At 38.9% G+C, this 18,655-nt stretch overlaps 1 protein-coding gene and 1 pseudogene across 1 annotated transcript; both read right to left on the bottom strand.

Annotated features, from left to right (window-relative positions):
• Positions 1 to 71: 71 nt before the first annotated feature.
• Positions 72 to 2,798, bottom strand: LOC143567401 (RNA-binding protein Y14A-like). Its single transcript, XM_077053837.1, has 4 exons — positions 2,742 to 2,798; positions 1,546 to 1,682; positions 837 to 982; positions 72 to 438 (listed from the first exon to the last, which is right to left on the bottom strand). Exons 1-4 carry the CDS (start codon positions 2,794 to 2,796, stop codon positions 411 to 413), a joined length of 366 nt encoding a protein of 121 aa, XP_076909952.1. The 5' UTR covers positions 2,797 to 2,798; the 3' UTR covers positions 72 to 410.
• Positions 2,799 to 3,840: 1,042 nt separating this feature from the next.
• On the bottom strand, positions 3,841 to 13,393 carry LOC143567411 (glucan endo-1,3-beta-glucosidase pseudogene; annotated as a pseudogene).
• Between the last annotated feature and the right edge of the window lie 5,262 nt (positions 13,394 to 18,655).

Here is an 18,655-nt window from a genome sequence, read left to right as displayed (position 1 = left end):
TGTGCTTTTGTTTTTTCAGTTTTATGCTCGTATTACGATAGTCACTAACTGTTTTAGATTCCTTCTCATTCGCTTTTTGGGTGGGTGAAGTCAATTTATATCCAAGCCTGTTCATTTTGCCACCTCTAAATAAGTCGAGCTTGACAAGATCATGTTGATAAATATAACAGCAGAGAACAACACACCAAAAGCATTGCATCTCTCCAATAATCTTGTTGCAGATTGTTAAAATATCAAACTCGCTTACGAAACGCAGAAAATATGCATTATCTTCACACCAACTAAAACCTTCAAATACACAACACCAGATCAAATGATACTAAAGACAAATTAGGAGTTAAACTTTTCAACCTAAAACAAAACACAAACAAATCCGGCACGACCGCACAATGTTGCTTCAGCAACGCAGATCAGAATCTCTTCCTCGGACTTCTTGACCTGTGCCCACGCATAGATAACGCGATTAGAAACTTTATAAGTCACAAATGTACAAAAAAACTAAAAATAAGATTCTATAGGTAAAAAAATGAACTTAAAGTTTATACAACAAAAAACAATTAAAAACTCTATAAAAGAAATTAATATTTAATCGTCGACCCGTTGATTACATGTATGACTTAATTGGGCATCTATTCAAGTCATAACTACTTGAGTCCAACCACCCATGTGAACCTGTTTGTAACCCATTTGACCCGTTTTGGTTTCGTACATTATTTAAGTTGATGATATTTCAAACCACAAGACTTAATGATTGCCCAGATTGACCAAGACAGTGACACAAAACATGTTTACATGGGCTGTTTGAATGTTGGAAATAATATTAATAGAAAACATACCTTCTCCTATTGTTTCTTCTTCTAAATGGACCCTTGCTGAATGCCCAGTCAATGTTGACTTTCTGAGTCAGCAGTTCGCCTCCATCCATTGAAGTTATTGCTTTCTCTGCTTCCTCATAGTTTTCATATTCAATCAGTGCATACCCCTGTATTATAAATATGTCACATCATAAATAGCATAAATAAAAATATAAATTAGAAATTCAATGCTGGCCTGAATAATAGATATTTTAAACCACAATTTAAGCCTCCAAACATTAATTACAAAATTAAATGTCACCTACTTTAGAATATCATCAATCATAACCAGAATAAATATAATTCAACCGAGAGGGAACTGTGTGAAGCTACTTATCACTTGGAAATCAAAAACCGTATATAAATGTCAAACGAACACAAACGAGGGCATGCTTGCGTTCGTTTTCGTTCATTTAACTTTAACTGAGGAACACGAACACACACATATAATCGAACAATGTTTTTTTGTTTATTTTCGTTCATCAAAAAGATGAACGAGCATAAACGAGCAAATGAACAAACAAAACGTGTTCATGAACGAACAATTTTTTTTTCCCATTTTCGTCCGTTTGTTAAATAAACGAACTTCCAGCCAAACGGTTCATGAACATTTGGTTCGTTTACAAAGCCTATCTATCATACAAGTATAGCAGTATACAACAAGAAAATCTAACTAATCAGATCACTTTACCTTCACAAAACCAGTCCGACGGTCAAGATTCAGATGTAAATTCTTGATTTCCCCAAACTCCCCAAATGCATTTTGTAAGTCATCCTCTTGGGCTTCTTCATGTACTCCAGTTACCAGAATAATCCACCCTTCAATTGCTGCACAAATTCAAATTTTCCAAAAAAACTATCACAACTTACAAAGATAATAAAGCAAACGTATAGGAAACTAATACATAAACGGATAAGAAAAATTTATGGGTGCAGATGAGCCAAGCCATGAGCTACTCAAGATCGGCTAGCTAAAGACTTGAATCGAGCCGCGCTTAAAAGAGCTCAAGACTAAATGAGCCGGAGCCCGAACTTCACTTGTTGAGCTCGAGCAGGCCCGCGTAACTAAACAAGCCTATTACCTATATAACTTTCATTTAATATATTAGATATATATTTTTATATAAAATTATGATAAAAGTAAGTAAATAATAAGTATTATGTTACATATATAAAATAATTGATAAAATATACAAAAAAAATAGTATAAATATAAGTAAAATAATCAACAAGTCCAGCCTGAGCCGAGCCAAGCTTAAAAAACAACACATGAGACAAGCTTGGACTAAAAAAATTAAGCATGAAGCAAGCCGAGCTCAAGCTTGAAAAACTAATCACGCTCAGCTCGGACTTTAGAAACAGAGAATGAAACAAGCCTATCAAGCTTGAAAAATTAACCGAGCTCTAGCTTTAGAAATAGAGCTCGAAACGAGCCAAGCTCGAAGCCTAGTATTTATGTAAACATATAGTTAATATATTAAATATATATCTTTATAAAAATTATTTAAATATACATAATTATGATAAAAGTAAGTAAATAGTATGTATTCTGTTAAATATAAATAAAATCAAAATATATACAAACTACAAGTACAAATACAAGTAAAATAATTTATATTTAATAAATAATAAACAAGTCAAGCCTAAGTTGAGCTCGACCTTAGAAAAAACTGCTCACGAGCCCAGCTCAAGCTTTAATAATAGAACTCAAAACGAGCCATCTCGAACTCAAAAAACTAGTCAAGAATTGAGCTCAAAAAGCTACTCACGAGCGGAGCTCGAACCTAGACTCGCTCGTTTACACCCCTAGGATTACAGTTACTGATGCAAACACTAACCAAAAACTACTAAATTAATTAAAATTAAAATACGTACAAAACGACTCACATCGTTTCGGACCGGGTCCGCCATCGGACCAAAGCGAATCAAACCGGCCGGACATACGACCGTCATCAGTTAAGTTTTTCAGTTGGAGGAGTAGGGTTGAGTTTAAAAATGAACAGGACTTGGTTAAGTTTCGGGTTCGGTTAAGTTCGATTAATTGTCCGGAATATTTTTATTGTTTGTTTCGGTTGAAATTGGTTTGTTCCAACTACCCACTTGAATTATAAAGTTTTTAAGCTGAAATATGTTGGTTTCAAAAAATTGAGGTAATATAAAAATAAAAATAGGGGTATAAAATTTGGAAAACACACAAATAGTGTAGTAATTGTTTGGTTAACCATAACCGATCGGTTTTGTCAGTTTTGGTTAAACTTTTAGGTTAATGGTTTGATTTTCGGTTATGGTTCGCGTTTTACTCACCTCTACATGTGATAACCCGAAACATATGATTTAACACCGTATAGATGTATATGCCGTTGTCACCATCTTTATAGTCGTATACAAGACTTTGTATACGCTCATATATATAGATGTAAAACAGAAGAGTAAAAGTCAAATTTGACGTGTTACCTACTTATACGAATGCATGACATTCTAGATATGTTTAGTAACCTGTTCCCCTTTTAATTATATGTATGTATTTACCGTGTGTTAAAAGAATATGTTATTTGAAAGATAAAATAAGAGTCAAATTACGATGTAATTTAAACAACGCTTAAATGACGAATTGACAAATGTATGCCGAGTTCAAGCTCTACTCAGTAGCATTACAGATGTGCAGCAGTGCATAGTGTATATGAACTTTTTTTATTACGACAATATGATCTACTTTTAAGATTACATCGGTTTTATTAGGACTTGAACCGTATTCAAAAGGGACACCACTTAACACAACCTTTAAAGAACGTTTTTAATTATACATGAACATAAATATTACGAGAACTATGATAATCAATGTGTGTAGCGTGTTACAGATTTAAAGAGGTAAACAATGCAAATAAAATGGTGACATATCATAAAACACTTTTAATTCAATACATTGTTAAACGTTTATTTTTCCATATCATCAATAACAACAAATCACATACATTATTTTCCCAAATGTTGAGATTTTTTAATTGAAGCTCAAATCATACTTCAAGGTTCTACTATCAGGGTTGAAAATCCCCAAATGATTCTCCGTCTCCGCTTCACCATTCTTACTTTTCTCGTTCTCATCAAACATCGCAAACAAATACGTCTCGATATCTTTCCCGCGCTTCAATGGTGTACCCATTGCACCACTAACGTGCCCGATCAAATCTTATAGTAAGTTCCTGCGTTCTCTAAAGTCGTCACCCCTTCCAGACCACCTGCCGAAGGCCATCCACTCTCTGACACCACAATATCCAAACTCCCCCCTCCAACACGATTTAGAGCTGCATAATGCGAGTCCACCATGGCATCAAAGAGATTGGAATATTGTAAATCTTGATCGGGCACTACGCTTCGTTGTGCGGTAAATAGTGCATATTGGAGATTTCTATTAGGATCACCAAGGTAACCAAAGTAAGGATAGATATTGGCTAGCATTGGCGATTCGTTTTCTACTAGAAATCTGATTATTGGCTCAATAAACCCTTTCGCTTTATATTAACCTTTGCTTGGTGGATAGGTGTTTGTCAAAAGACCATCGTAGGTTGCGGTCGACACCTTAATTCGGTCAAGGCCCAGGTCTTTAAGGGCTTTATGGACATTTTGCATGGCGGGGAGTAGAGCATACAGGTATCGACTACTTTCCTTTTGTGGATCCGGATCAACTTCGTTTCCAACAACAATGTATTTGAAGTTGACATCCGGGTTATAAGAGAATAAGAGAATGTAAATTATCGTCCCCTTTCATTGATGTTTACATTCCTATATATACAAGAGATATCCCGATATATTTGGGATTTGAATCAATATCAATCTCATCTAAACAAAGCTAACCAATCAATCAATGATTCTAGATAAGCACATGATTATATAATATAATTATATACAAATTATATATGCGTGCTATTAGACCCCCGCAGTTGAAGCCGGAGGTTCGCGAAGGCTGAGACTGGCCCGAAAATCTTCGAATAACACCTTCGGTAGACCTTTCGTGAAAATGTCTGCAACTTGATATCGTGAGGGAACATGAAGAACTCGAACGCGACCTCTCTGAACATGTTCCCGGACAAAATGAATATCGAGTTCGATATGCTTTGTTCTCTGATGTTGAACTGGATTGCCCGATCGGTAGATGGAGCTGATATTGTCACAGTACACCAACGATGCTCGACTAAGGGGATGATGAAGTTCCATAAGGAGGTTACGGAGCCAACATATCTCTACAATTACGTTGGCGATTCCTCGGTACTTTGCTTCTGCGCTGGATCGGGAGATAGTACTTTGGCATTTCGAGGACCATGAAAGTAGATTGTTGCCAAAGTATACGCAATAACCTAAAGTTGATCTTCTGGAGTCAGGGCATCCAGCCCAATCAGCATCGGTGTAGGCCCGGAGAGAGTGAGGTGTGATCAGGCCTAAGGTCAGCCCGAGGTGAGAAGTTCCCTGGATGTATCGGATTATTCGTTGCAGAGCGTTCTAGTGAGAGTAACGAGGAGAGTGCATGTACATGCAAATTTGCTTAACCGTATACGAAATATCCGGACGTGTGAAGGCTAGATATTAAAGGGCACCAGCGAGGCTTCTGTAGAGGGACGTATTTTCATACTCGGGGCCGTTTGAGCTGAGTTTACCCTTTGTATCAACCGGTGTCACGACTGGTTTGCATGAACTCATCCCGGCTTGATGAATAATTTAACGCATGTATTTTTCTTGAGATAAGAACATTGTATTTCCCGTTCTATTGACCGATATTCCCAAGAAGTAACTTACAGGTCCAAGATCGTTCATGGCAAACTCAGAACCAAGACGTGCCATAAGATGTAACCGAAGGGCATCTGATGAAGTGATCAGTAATATATCGTCCACGTACAACAGAAGTTATGCGGTGTCTTGCCCGTTCTGGTAGATAAATAGGGAATTATCGCTGCGACTTTGTTTAAAACCCAACGACAACACATAGTCCGTGAAGCGTTGGTACCATGCCCGGGGCGCCTGTTTGAGACCGTATAATGACTTCTTGAGTAAGCAAACGTGGTCGGGACGTGTTTTGTCTCTGAATCCCATGGGCTGATACATGTATACTGTCTCGTTTAAGTGGCCGTGTAAGAAAGCGTTTGTCACATCCAATTGATGAACTGCCTAGGCCTGAGATAACGCAAGTGATAACACAGTGCGAATGGTTGCCGGTTTGACAAACGGACTGAAGGTGTCCCCACAATCTACGCCAACATGTTGTCCCCGACCATCGCATACTAAACGCGCTTTATAGCGCTCCAACGAACCGTCTGATTTAACTTGTGACGAAAAATCCACATGCTTCGAATTACATTCATGTGGGGTTGGCGAGGGACTAACTCCCACGTCTCATTTTTAATAAGTGCATCGAATTCGTTGGTCATGGCGGCTCGCCATTTCGGTGTTTCAAAGGCTGTTTTGGGTGAAGTCGGTAGGGGTTGAATGGACGTAGTATGGAGGTTAAATTGAGGTGTTGGTTTAGAGATGCCGTCCATTGTGCGGGTGCGCATGGTACGTGTAGAGGGTGCGGGTATGGGCTGTGGGTTGGCCTGGTTAGACATGGACTCGTGCTGTTGGGCTATGGGTACGTGTTGGGGTGTTTGAGGGTTCGGCTGTCTGGCGCGACGAGTGTAGGTCAAGATAGGTTCGGCCGTAGGGTGTGGCCGAGAGGCAGGGGAGGTAGTTGCCGGTATTGTGTTGGCCGGTGGAGGGGTGGGGTGGACTGGTGGTGTGGTGGCAGTAGTGGGTTCGGGTGAAGTGTTGGGTGTGGCGGGAGGTGGATTGGGTTGGGCGGGTGGTTTAGACATGGATTGGATGTGGTTCCGATCGGATAGGAAGGAGTAAGGGTCCAATTTTGGGGAGGGTTGTTTGGCGAAAGGGAACACATGTTCGTCAAAGATTACGTGACGAGATGTGATCATTTGACAAGTGGTAAGATCAAAGCATCGGTAGCCCCGGTGTTGACGAGATGTGATCATTGTGAAGTAAGTTAGGTGCGTATAGGACATTGGTGAGTTTTAAAGGTGGGAAAGGTGGTTTTAAGGTTTGGGTGCCATGTCCAAGAACGGGTATGGTCGAGCCATTGCCAACGATTATGTTTCGATTATTGCAATTATTAAAATAAGACGAGAAGTTACCTGGTTGATTCGTCATGTGTGTTGTTGCTCCACTGTCCATAGCCTAGGGTGAATCCGGTGGGTTGAGAGACATCGTGTAAAGGGCTTGCTCGATGTCAGTGGGCGCGTATCCAGCAACATAAGACTGATTTGGGCGTTGGCCAAGAATTCCCGGGGCTTGATGACCTGTGGGCCGAGAGGAGGTGGGATAAGGACATGGAGGCTGAACTGTCCATTGTGTATTTTGTGATGGAGGACCCCATGTTGGTTGAAAACCCAGCGACCGGTTACGGGTGTTTGTGGGGCATGTGTAGAGAAAGAGTCTCCCCGGTTCGAAGAGCCGCATCCTCCATAGCGGCCTCGGCCACGTCCCCGGCTCCTGCCACGGCCGCGACCACGGTCCGACGTACCGTCGGTGTTGCGTAGGTCATTCCGGGTGTTGTTGGTTGGGGCGTCAGTTTTAGTGGTAGTGGCGTTGAGAGCCATGTTTGTGTTTTGAGAGGCATGAAGAGACATGTTAGTTTTTCGATCATACTCACGCATGAGTTTGGACCGTGCCTCGTGGAACGTGGGTAACGGTTTAAGGTTTGAGATGAGCATGGCGATCCCTTCATATTGTTCATTCAGCCCGGTGACAAGTTTTTGTACCATCTTCTCGTTGGTTAGGGGTGCTTCGACATTGGCGAGTTGGTCGGAGAGTAATTTGATCTCTTGGCAGTAGGGTGCCATATTGTCAAAGTTATCCAAGCGGGTGTTGTTTAGCTTCTGGGTAAGGTAAATGCACCTGGAGGACTTGTTATCTTGAAACAAGGTTTCAAGGGTCGTCCAGGCTTCGTGGGCGGTTGTGTCAGGCTTGAGGATGGTGTTGAGGAGATCCATGGAGATGGTGCCATATATCCACTGGAGAACTATGGCATCAAGGCGATCCCATAGGTCATCGGGTTTAGGTGCTTCGGTGGAAGAGGAGGCGGGTGGTGGTTGAATGGGGTGGGGAAGGAGATGATCGTAAACCTGATACGCACGGCAATGGATTTTGAACAAGACGGACCAATATGTGTATTGTTCGGTTTCATTGTCGAGGGTAATCGGGATAAGGGTTTTGATGTTGGAAACGGTAATTGCGGGGTGTAATTTTGATTCAATTAATTCGAGAATCGGATGGGGAGGATGGGGAGGGGCTGAGAACCGCCGATTGTTAGAGGAGGAGAGGTAGGGCCGGCTGGCTGCGTGATACTATATAAGAGAATAAGAGAATGTAAATTATCGTTCCCTTTCATTGATGTTTACATTCCTATATATACAAGAGATATCCCGATATATTTGGGATTTGAATCAATATCAATCTCATCTAAACAAAGCTAACCAATCAATCAATGATTCTGGATAAGCACATGATTATATAATATAATTATATACAAATTATATATGCGTGCTATTACGGGTAACTTAGGATATGGTCTCTAACCCATGTGGCTGCCTCACTTTGATCCTTGAGCTTCTCAAGTTCGTCGTTAGGAACACCGATCATGAGTTCAATACCGATTCCACCAAGTGCGTCAAGTGTGGCTAGATTTGGATCATAGATTCGCATCCTAGATATGCCATTGTTTCGGTTAATTGTTACCGTCTCTTCTTCCGTTGGCAAATTGCTACCCTTTCGGCCGTTGCACACCCCTACACTTGCATCTGTTTTGCACCAAAATATAAATAATATTATTATAACAAACAAATGATATTCCTTTTAGAATCTATCTATAATATATATAAATGAAACCACTAAAATCCTACGTGTCGCGATGTGGTCGTTCCCCCTTTTTATGGAAGCCACTAGATTGCTTGATTTTTAAATGGATGACTCTCGTTGATTTAACCAAAATTCATTGGTAGGGGTCTTACCAAAACCAGATAGCTCTTAAACGGGTTATAACATCCCATTAAATTAAAAATTAATCTTACCAATTATTTGATATGAAAATACTATAAAATAGGGATATAATAAAATTTAATATCCAATTCAAAAAGAAAACGATATTATTTATAATTAATAAACAATTTTATAGTAAAAAACATAAGTGGGTCATGGGTCACCAAATCCATATAGCTTTTAAACGGGTTATAACGTATCATTTATTTATGAAACCGTTTCATCATCAAACCCAAAGTATATTATTAACTTTCTTACAATAAAGAAAATTAAAATCCAAATATCTATAATATATATAAACGAAAACCCTAAAATCCTATATGTCGCGATGTGGTCTTTCCTTCCTTTTATGGAAGCCGCCAGATTGGTTGATTTTTAAATGGAGGCCTCTCATTGATTTAACCCAAATTCATGAGTATGGGTCTTACCAAAACCAGATAACTCTTAAATGGGTTATAACATCTTATTAAATTAAAAATTAATCTTACCAATTATTTGATATAAAAATCCTATAAAACATGGATATACTAAAATTTAATACCCAATTTAAAAAGAAAAAGATATTATTTATAATTAATAAACAATTTTATAGTAAAAAACATAAGCAGGTCATGGGTCACCAAATACAGATAGCTTTTAAACAGGTTATAACATATCATTTATTTTTGAAACCCTTTCATCATCATACCCTAAGTACATTATTACAATAAAGAAAATTAAAATCCAAAAAATAAATATTAAAAAACGAAAAATGTAAAACAATTATTCTCTCAATCCATCAGATTGCTTTATTTGTAAATAAATGCTTCTCAAGCATTTGACCCGAATTCACAGGTAAAGGTCTCACCAAATCCAGATAGCTCTTAAACGGGTTATAACATCTCATTATATTTAAAATTAATCTCATCAAATATTTGATATGAAAAACCTATAAAATAGGAATATACTAAAAATTAATATCCTATTTTTTTTAAAAAAAATATTATTTATAATTAAGAAACAGTTTTATAATAAAGAAAATAAACGGGTAATGGGTATCACCAAACCCAGATAGTTTTTAAACCAGATTATAACATATCATTTATTTGTGAAACCATTTCATCATCAAACCTCAAGTATATTAATTATTAACTTTTTTACAATAAATAAAATTAAAATTCAAATATACATATATAAATATTAAAAACCGGGTTAGGCACAAAGGCAAAAGACGTCCTTTATGTTTGACCTGATTTTTATTAGACGTCCTTTAATGAAAGAAATAGCAAAAGGCATACATCATGTTTCAATTCATTTCACGTTACGTCCTTTGACACTAACCAAGTTAATTTTTTCGTTAAATATAGTCATGTGCAAGGCACATGAGGGTAAATTTGTCTTTCTACTCTTTAAGAGACTATTTTGTGTAGATTGCTTAAAGTTAATTTGAAAAAAAAAATTAAAAAAGATTTAAAATATATATTTCTCTCTCATACTCTCTCTCTCTCTCTTTCTCTCTGTGGTATTCATCACCACCATCCACCACCACTCAACTTCCAATGTTTGATCCACTCGAGTTAAAAACGCACCGCTTCATGCTTCAGCAAATCGGTATCTTGAATATGTTTCTCCGGTTCTAGAGAGGTCAGAAATTTTGCCCCAAAACACCTAAATTACGAGGACTAAGGATTTGCAATTACCACCACGAATCTATACCCCATGTTCATGGCTACACCCAATTTCTCACCATTACCCCCTTTTCTTCCGTCCGACCATCGCCAAATCGATGTCGCAACCGACCAAATTGAAAACGACAAGGTGATTAAATATTCACCACGCTGTCGTGCTTGTTAGTGATTTGGATCTGTACGTGTTGCCGGAACTCTAGCTTTATCCTCCAGAATAACGATGGTTGTTGCAAGTGCGGCGGAACCACCGTCGTCAGTGGTTGTAGGTGCGGCGGCGGTTGCAGGTCTAGCTTCATATGTGTTGACGGGATTGGGGAACCACCGTCGTCGGTGGTTGCAGGTGTAGCGGCGCAGTGGTGACGGCCATATGGGTTCTTAATGTTGACTGTTGAGAGAGAAAGGGAGGAAGAGAGAGAAATAAGAGAGAGAGAGAGAGATATGGTGTGTGTTCGGGAGAGAGAGAGAGAGAGAGAAAATTATTACTACCATTTTAGTTTTAAATATTAAATAAATTATAAAATTACAAGACTACCCTCATGTGCATTGCACGTGATAAGATTTAACGAAAAATTTTAACCGGGTTAGGCACAAAGGACATAACGTGAAAGGAATTTGAAACAAGAAGTATGTTTTCTGCCATTTCTTTTGATAAAGGACGTCCATTGATAAAACGATCAAACGTAAAGGACGTCTTTTGCTATTTTGTCTAGAAGAAAAGGAAACAATTATATATAAAACTAGTTTGTCACCCGGCGGGTAAATTGGTGAAATCCAGTCATTGGTAAAACCCAAGCGTTGTCGGTCCCGGACGTTGAAACAGTAAGATGCGAATTCCTTCGGTTTCGATTACGTGCTTAAAACAAAAAAAGTATAAAAATTGAGTTTGACCAATGGGGTGTCGATGGTTGGTAAAACTCGGGCATTGGTAAAACGTAAGCGTTGTTAATCTCAGGCGTTAAGGTGGCGAGTCTAAGCAAATTCAGTTGGTCTCTTTCGCGTTTGTTACGGTAATTAGAACTAAATAAAAAACAAACTTGGCATTTGGTAGTTTTCGTTATAGCCCTGAAACTAAAACAAAATATGGTGAGTCTACGCGAATTCAATCGGCAACCGTCACGTTTGTTACGCTACCGGAACTAAAACAAAAAAAGAAAAAACCAAATTAGCATTCGAGCGATTTACGTTATGTTACCGGAACTAAAAAGCTAAAACATAAACAATAAAAAAAACTAAAGTGACCACTAAGGTGCTGTCAAGTGACCCAATCAAGCACTTGCGGCACCAAAGTTTTCTTTTATATATATTAGTGACTCATACTAAAAACCCTTCATACAAGTTTTGAGAAATTTCCACACAACTAGTCTTCTAAAGTTGTCTCATTGTTCTTTGAGTCAAATTTGTCAATTGAAAAGTACTTTTTTTTATTTTAAACTTTTAGTGAATTGGTTTAATGCCGTATCTAACGCTATGGTTGATTAATGGTTCGAGATTTTTTCCTTTTTAACAATCAACGAATCCTTTAAATTATTCACCTGGCTAAATCTATCTATTCTAATAAAGTAAAACAACTTGGACACATATCACTGAAAGATTCATTCTTAGCCAAAATTTCCCGCTCAAACTATTTTTCTATTTTTAATAAAAATTTATTTATGTCAGTGTAATAAAAACATATCAATCAATCATTTAATCAAATAACTAATTACCTAAATTATAGAGATTAAAAATATGCGGATATTTATGTCAGCATAATAAAAATATTTATATTATTTAATGAAACCAGTTCTACCTTTTTTTATTAAATCAATGAAATAGCGAATTCTAAAGCAACCTTTATGTTACAAAAAAAGCCGCATTAGGTAAAGTTGCATTAGACCTAATGCAACTTTTTTTATCAGACAACGTAAATGTTTCTTTCAAAAGCAACAAGGTTGCTTTAGGCTAATATTTTAGTAGTGTATGTGGTAAAAATTAATGAACGCTATTTATATAAAAGGAATTTTTACATATTTTTCCTTCCTAAACCTTTGAAATTACATATTTCCCCAAAATACAAGTTTTTAATGCAAAATGTACGATATTCTTTAAGCATGGTTTGAGGAAATATGTAATTTCAAAATTTAGGAAGGGGAAATACGTAAATGCCATAAAAAACAAGAAGAAATTATGAATGAGTAACAATTTTATTCTCACGTATTTATTCAATCTTCATGGATCCATAGAGTTTTCATCCATCTCTTTCAAATTTGTAATACAAAAATGTGTTTTTAGTCATGCAAATTTATATATGATGTTCTCTTTTTATATCATCTTTTGTTAGAATTCGCTATTTCATTAAAAAAAATATAATTACAACTTATGAAATCAATATGTTCATCTTTTTCATGATTACGAGGAAATTGCGTGAGAATTAACCACGTGTTCATATGAATATTCCATTATAAAATATAAATTGAACTTATTAAACTATTTAATTTGATAAAATATAGGTTTTTTTAATTTAATCATTTAATTTCTATAGTTTAATTGTATTCTTTTGAGCTTCCCGTGCATCACACGGGTTCTAAAGCTAGTTTATTATATTAGGATACACTCGTCTTTCGATCCAGGGAAAACCCTCACCTAAAGTCAACGTCATGAACACTCACCCGAAGGCATGACAGTGCAGCGAGATAAAACCGTTCAGTTCAAGGATCCAACTAGTGAACGTCACATACTCGTCAGTCTTTCATCATCGCCTAGTGTCGCTGAAACTAATGTTGAGGACTGGAATCGAACCTGGGTCATATGGAACGTCATCTATAAGAGTCCGGGATTGCCGTATCTAGATACTTAAGGTTTTATTTTTACCCGACGAGTTGCTCGATTAGACCAAACACGTCTTGATAGAGAAGGTATCCACATTCTTATAAAGAAGATTTTATTTTTCCTCCCAAACAATGTGGGTTAAAAAAAGAGTACATTAGAACAAATAAGAATACTACTAATATGTTAAAAATAGAAAATATAATGATTATGATACCATCTTAAGAGCACCCATAAAGTTGGACCCTCCATAAGTCGCACATCAGAGCCGCATAAGATTCCAAGCTTTTCTAAAAGCCCTCACTTTATTCCAAAACACCAAACCTCCACAAACCGTCACATTATCACAATATATATGTTGAAAAATTTAGCGAAAATGTGTTTTCATTTACTTTGGACACAAATAATTATTGGTATTTGTTACTAATATATTTATTATTTGGGACGCTCGTGTTCTTCTATGTGAGAAGATCACAAGGAACCAAAACATGTCCAAAACAGAGTTAAGAAGAATACAACTTCGATACTCTAAGTTGTGTGCTTGAGACTTTGAAACTACGGAAATGGGTTTATCCCACATCAGTGGAATGATAAACTTTGAAATAGTTTATAAGTGGGAGGGCTCACAGAATTGTATCTTTTGTAACAAGACACGTTTAGCGGCAGTACAAAGGCGCGACGTACCAGGACCGGGACGGGGCGAGGAGCGATGTACGCAATGTGGCGTTTTAATGTCTGCTTGCATCGTCGCCTTTAGTTTTTTTTACTCATGTTTCTTGTATGGCTCCAGTATTGCCATCTGAAAGTTAATTTTGTACTCAAGTCCCATAGTTGTTGCCTTCAGTTCACACTCAATTCGTCAATTAAGTGTTGCATTTATCTAATCCCTTTGAGTTGGACAACTCTCCAACTTGCATATATCCAAGGCACAGGTGCATGGAAAAACATACAACAAATCAACAAATGCAACATCAGATACACACAGACTCCAAAGAATTTCATGCATTCTCAATCCTTCATGCTCTCGTTCAGGTATAGTCTCGAGTGCAAGGTTAATCGTAACAGTACTTCGTGCTGTGGGCAATGTACCCCTAGGTGACTTTCTGCTCCTACTTTGGTTTTGTCCTGATTTGTGATTTCATTTCAATTTTGTAAAAAGACCGTTTGTGTTTCTGTACTTACGCTATTAAAAAATTGACCTAATGCTATTTTTATTTTATAAAAGCAGTTGCACTAGAACTAATGCAACATTTTTATTAAATAATGCAATTATTTTTTAGTCAATTGCAACATTTTCAAGATGGTGGTCTAATACAACTTCGTCTGATGCAATTGTTTTTGTAAAATATAGGTTGCACTAGTTTATACAAATTTAGAGACAAAATTCATGAATCAAATTTAGTTTCTACATAATAATAATAATATCTATTTGTATTTAATATAAAAAAATCAAGATTTTATTTAAATATTCCACACATCTAAACTTTTAAAGTTAAGCCGTCTCATTACTCTTTGAGTCAATTTTCTGGTCGAAAAGTATTTGGTCTTGAATAGACGAGGACATATCTAATGTATGAATTATGATTGGTTAATATCATATGAAATATTTTATTTAGGATTGCTTATTTTATTTGCTTATGAGTTATAAGGTGTTTGAAAAAATTAAACTTTGTGAATGTACAAGTTATAAATTACAATTTCGTAACTTATAACTTATGACTTATGACTTATATAAGTTATAAGAAGGTAAAATAAGGAATCCCAATTCCCAAACACCCCCTTAAGCTCTCAATTGGTTTGTTTAGAAAAAAAAATAGGGGATGTAGTTAACATTTCTGTCTTTGTTTATTGCTACAATAACTCTTGTTTATTGTTATCATATTTTTTTTGGTCAAATTTCTATAAAAAAAGCATTTATTTAAGGGCTTTTTTTAGTACCTATCTCGGGCACCCAAAATCTCGAAGACGGCCTTGGTTAATACTATCAAGTATGAAAGATATTGTTTGTTAAACTTTTCTATTGAAACAACTCCGGACATAAAATAATATATAAAATAATACGCTACAAATCAGAAAGTTTTCACGACAATGGGTTTCAGTCGGTAATCAATCAGTGAAGGACAAGGAAACCGCGTGAAGAGGTAGGTCCCAGCAGAGCCCAGTTGGACCCGCAAGACACCTTCAAAAGAGACGTCTGCGCAGAAACCAACTGGATACGCAGGACCCACCATGCTCAGAGACGTGACGTCCTTACGCGCAGTACGCAAGCTGTTCCCGCAGGAAATGCCTCCCAATGGTGAAGTACTCTGCCTGTTCCCGCAGCTGCGGATACAAGCCATCAGGGAAGGCCACCCGCGCAGCAAGGCTACACGCACAAGGCACTTAGCTCTCATCATTCAGTGTCACCTGAAGGAATGAGCAAAGCCGGGAACAATCCCGCACAAAGGCGGGAGGGGGAATACTCCCGCCCAAAAGCCAGTCCGTACGATACGGGAAGATCTTCTGTACTGTACCTGACGAGGTATGGGCAAAAGATCTGACTAAAGATACGACAGCTTATTGACAACAGTATGGCGAGCAGCATGCTCCTGTACTGTGTCACTATTAGCCGCTGCCTACTCACCAACTCCTGTCATACCACGTGCATAGCCGGCAGTTGGTGGAAAAGGGATAGTACACAGCAGGCCTGGTCGCTGTCAGCCGCTGCCTACCCACCAACTACCAGCATGGCACGTGCGTAGGCCACAGTTGGTAGAACAGGAATACTATTCAGCCGGCCACACCTCCTTGGAAACCTACCTTCGGCTATAAATACCCCAAATGGTATGATCATCTCATCTTATCATATCTTATCACATTATCATCATATTATACCTGATATCTGCTCTAGCAATTTCTTAATATACATTTATATTTAAAGAGCAATCTAGTCTGATTCTCACGCCGGAGGGTGGTCACAAGGAGGAACCCCCCCCTTCTCAGTGACAAGCTCACGGTGTCTGTTTTGCAGGTTATCAGAAGAACCATCTTTGCCGGGTCTAACCCCTCGTGGGAAACATCTATCTAACCCCCAGGTTACCCGTAATCTGTCTGGGGTCCGGTTAGTGTTTCTTCATTGGCGCCATCCGTGCATAAAGCTAGAACTTCATTTCTTTTCAGTTTTTTCAAACTTCTGGAAAGATGGTTAAAGAAACTCCGGTAACCACAACCCTAGCTACTGGGGGGAATACCGGCTACACAGTCTTTACAAACACTACCCCGGTTACCCAAGCCGGGGCAAGTGAAGTAAATTTTACGAACACTACCCCAGTTACCCAAGCTGGGGCAAGTGCAGTAAATAATCGCTCACTGGGATTCACCGATACCCAGTTAGAGAAACGAACAAGACTCCCCCGCCAAACACTCGATGAAGTTAAGGCATGGGCGGAGGCACGTCAGAAAGAATTCCAAGCTGAGTTGGACGAACGCTTGCGTTCCGTCCAGCAGGCTGACGAATTCGAAGAATACTTGGACGATGATTCGGAGGAATCCGACACCGACGCGAACCCTCGCCATAGGGCAAAAGGGAAGCGTAAGGAAACGGACTCCCAACCGAGAAGGCGTTTTGGAGAAGACTTCAAACCAAAAAACACAGGTGGAAGTCCACGTGACTTCTCGAAAACATTTACACCAAATGCTGCAAAGGCGGGAACGTCCAAATTTGCAAAGGACATTGCGGAAGCAATCGTCCCGAAAAGTGCCAAACAGATGTCCAACATCGGCACTTACGATGGTATATCTGATCCAGACGATCATTTGAACAGGTTCATAGCGGGGGCAACCGTCAGTAGTTGGACGGAACCTACGTGGTGTTACATGTTCCAAATGACACTTGTTGGGGCAGCTAGAGCGTGGTTCGATCGTCTACCGGTCAACCACATCTACGACTGGGCAGACTTCCAACAGAAGTTTAGCCAACACTTCAGCCAGCAAAGAAAGTATATCGAGGAGCAATGGACAATCCTCAAATGCATTCGAGAGGAAGATGAATCTTTACTAGACTTCATCACTCGCTTCAACTCAAAGAAGCTAAGTCTGGGTAATATCAGCGAAGATCTTGTTCGCGCTGCTTTCATCCAGGGCGCGAACGACCCAGAGCTCATCCGCACCTTAACGGGTAAAGATGGCATGCCATCCACATGGGATGCCATCATGACAGCAGCAAAACGCTTTGCGGAAATGGAGAAGCAACTGGGTAGAGATCTCCCACAGAGCACAAACCTCTACACCCAGAAAACAAGAGAAGACAACGTCCTTACCGCCCGATTAAACAAAAAGCAGAAGCTAGGAATTTGGCAGTCAAGGGTAAACTTTGACACCTCATCCGGCTTGCAACATCGGTTAGGCGGAAGGGATAACGTACAGTCAAACCAGAACTCAAGATGGACGCCACTCACCAAAAGCGTCACCGAGATATTCGCCACTGAGGAGCTCCCATGGCCAAAGGCTCCAATAATCCGACATCGTCACAATGCTGATCGGAGCAAATACTGTGACTTTCACAGGACAAAAGGCCACAACACTGAAGAATGCATAGACGTAAAGGACATGGTCGAAGCATTTGTCAGAGATGGGACGCTCGCGCACCTCGTGGCACAATGAACGGTGAGCAGGCTGATGCGTGTAGAACCCCAGCTGGGGAAAACACGAATAAAATTGCAGCTTCAATGTGGAGACTACATGCTGCGTAAAGAACGAGATCCCGAACCAGGTGCGTATCGGCTCGATGGCACTCCTATCCCAACAACATGGAAGGGAGCTCAATTACACAGTTTGCATGTAGATCAATTCCAAATTTGTAAAGAAAAGGCCCAGAGCCACTTCTAATGGAAATGATTCTCCTTAGAACATCGACGCTGATGATTTTACATTTATACTTTTATGAACTTCCAACACGGATATGCCGGTTTTCACCGCGTAATTACGTGGAAAGTCGTTGCATGGGGAAGGCGGCAAAACCCGCATAAACCCAAAAAACGGCAAACCTTCACGCAGGTCAGTTAAAGGGTAAAGTTCAGTCATCCCACTAAATGAAAGTGCCGGTCTATCCGCATGAATCATGGTAGAGGAAACTGAACACTAACCTATTAACAACCGCGCGTCGAACGGTTAATTTATTCAACACGAATATGCTGGTTTTCACCGCATAATTACGTGGAAAGTCGTTGCGTGGGGAAGGCGGCAAAACCCGCATAAACCCAAAAAACGGCAAACCTT

Source organism: Bidens hawaiensis, unplaced genomic scaffold (assembly GCF_021521415.1).
Source record: "Bidens hawaiensis isolate Kalapana, Puna unplaced genomic scaffold, B.hawaiensis_p1.1 tig00023396_1, whole genome shotgun sequence".
In the NCBI taxonomy this organism is placed as follows: Eukaryota; Viridiplantae; Streptophyta; class Magnoliopsida; order Asterales; family Asteraceae; genus Bidens; species Bidens hawaiensis.
The sequence above is the reverse complement of the archived record's forward strand: the minus strand, read 5'-3'. Positions and strand labels throughout refer to the sequence as shown.

Excerpts from the sequence above, each read along its gene's own strand:
- LOC143567401 (XM_077053837.1), bottom strand. The coding sequence starts at position 2,796 with ATGTCCGGCCGGTTTGATTCGCTTTGGTCCGATGGCGGACCCGGTCCG. Across the intron at positions 983-1,545 it reads GTCGGACTGGTTTTGTGAAG|GGGTATGCACTGATTGAATA; the intron begins GTAAAGTGATCT and ends TTTATAATACAG. Across the intron at positions 439-836 it reads AGAAGAAACAATAGGAGAAG|GTCAAGAAGTCCGAGGAAGA; the intron begins GTATGTTTTCTA and ends GCGTGGGCACAG.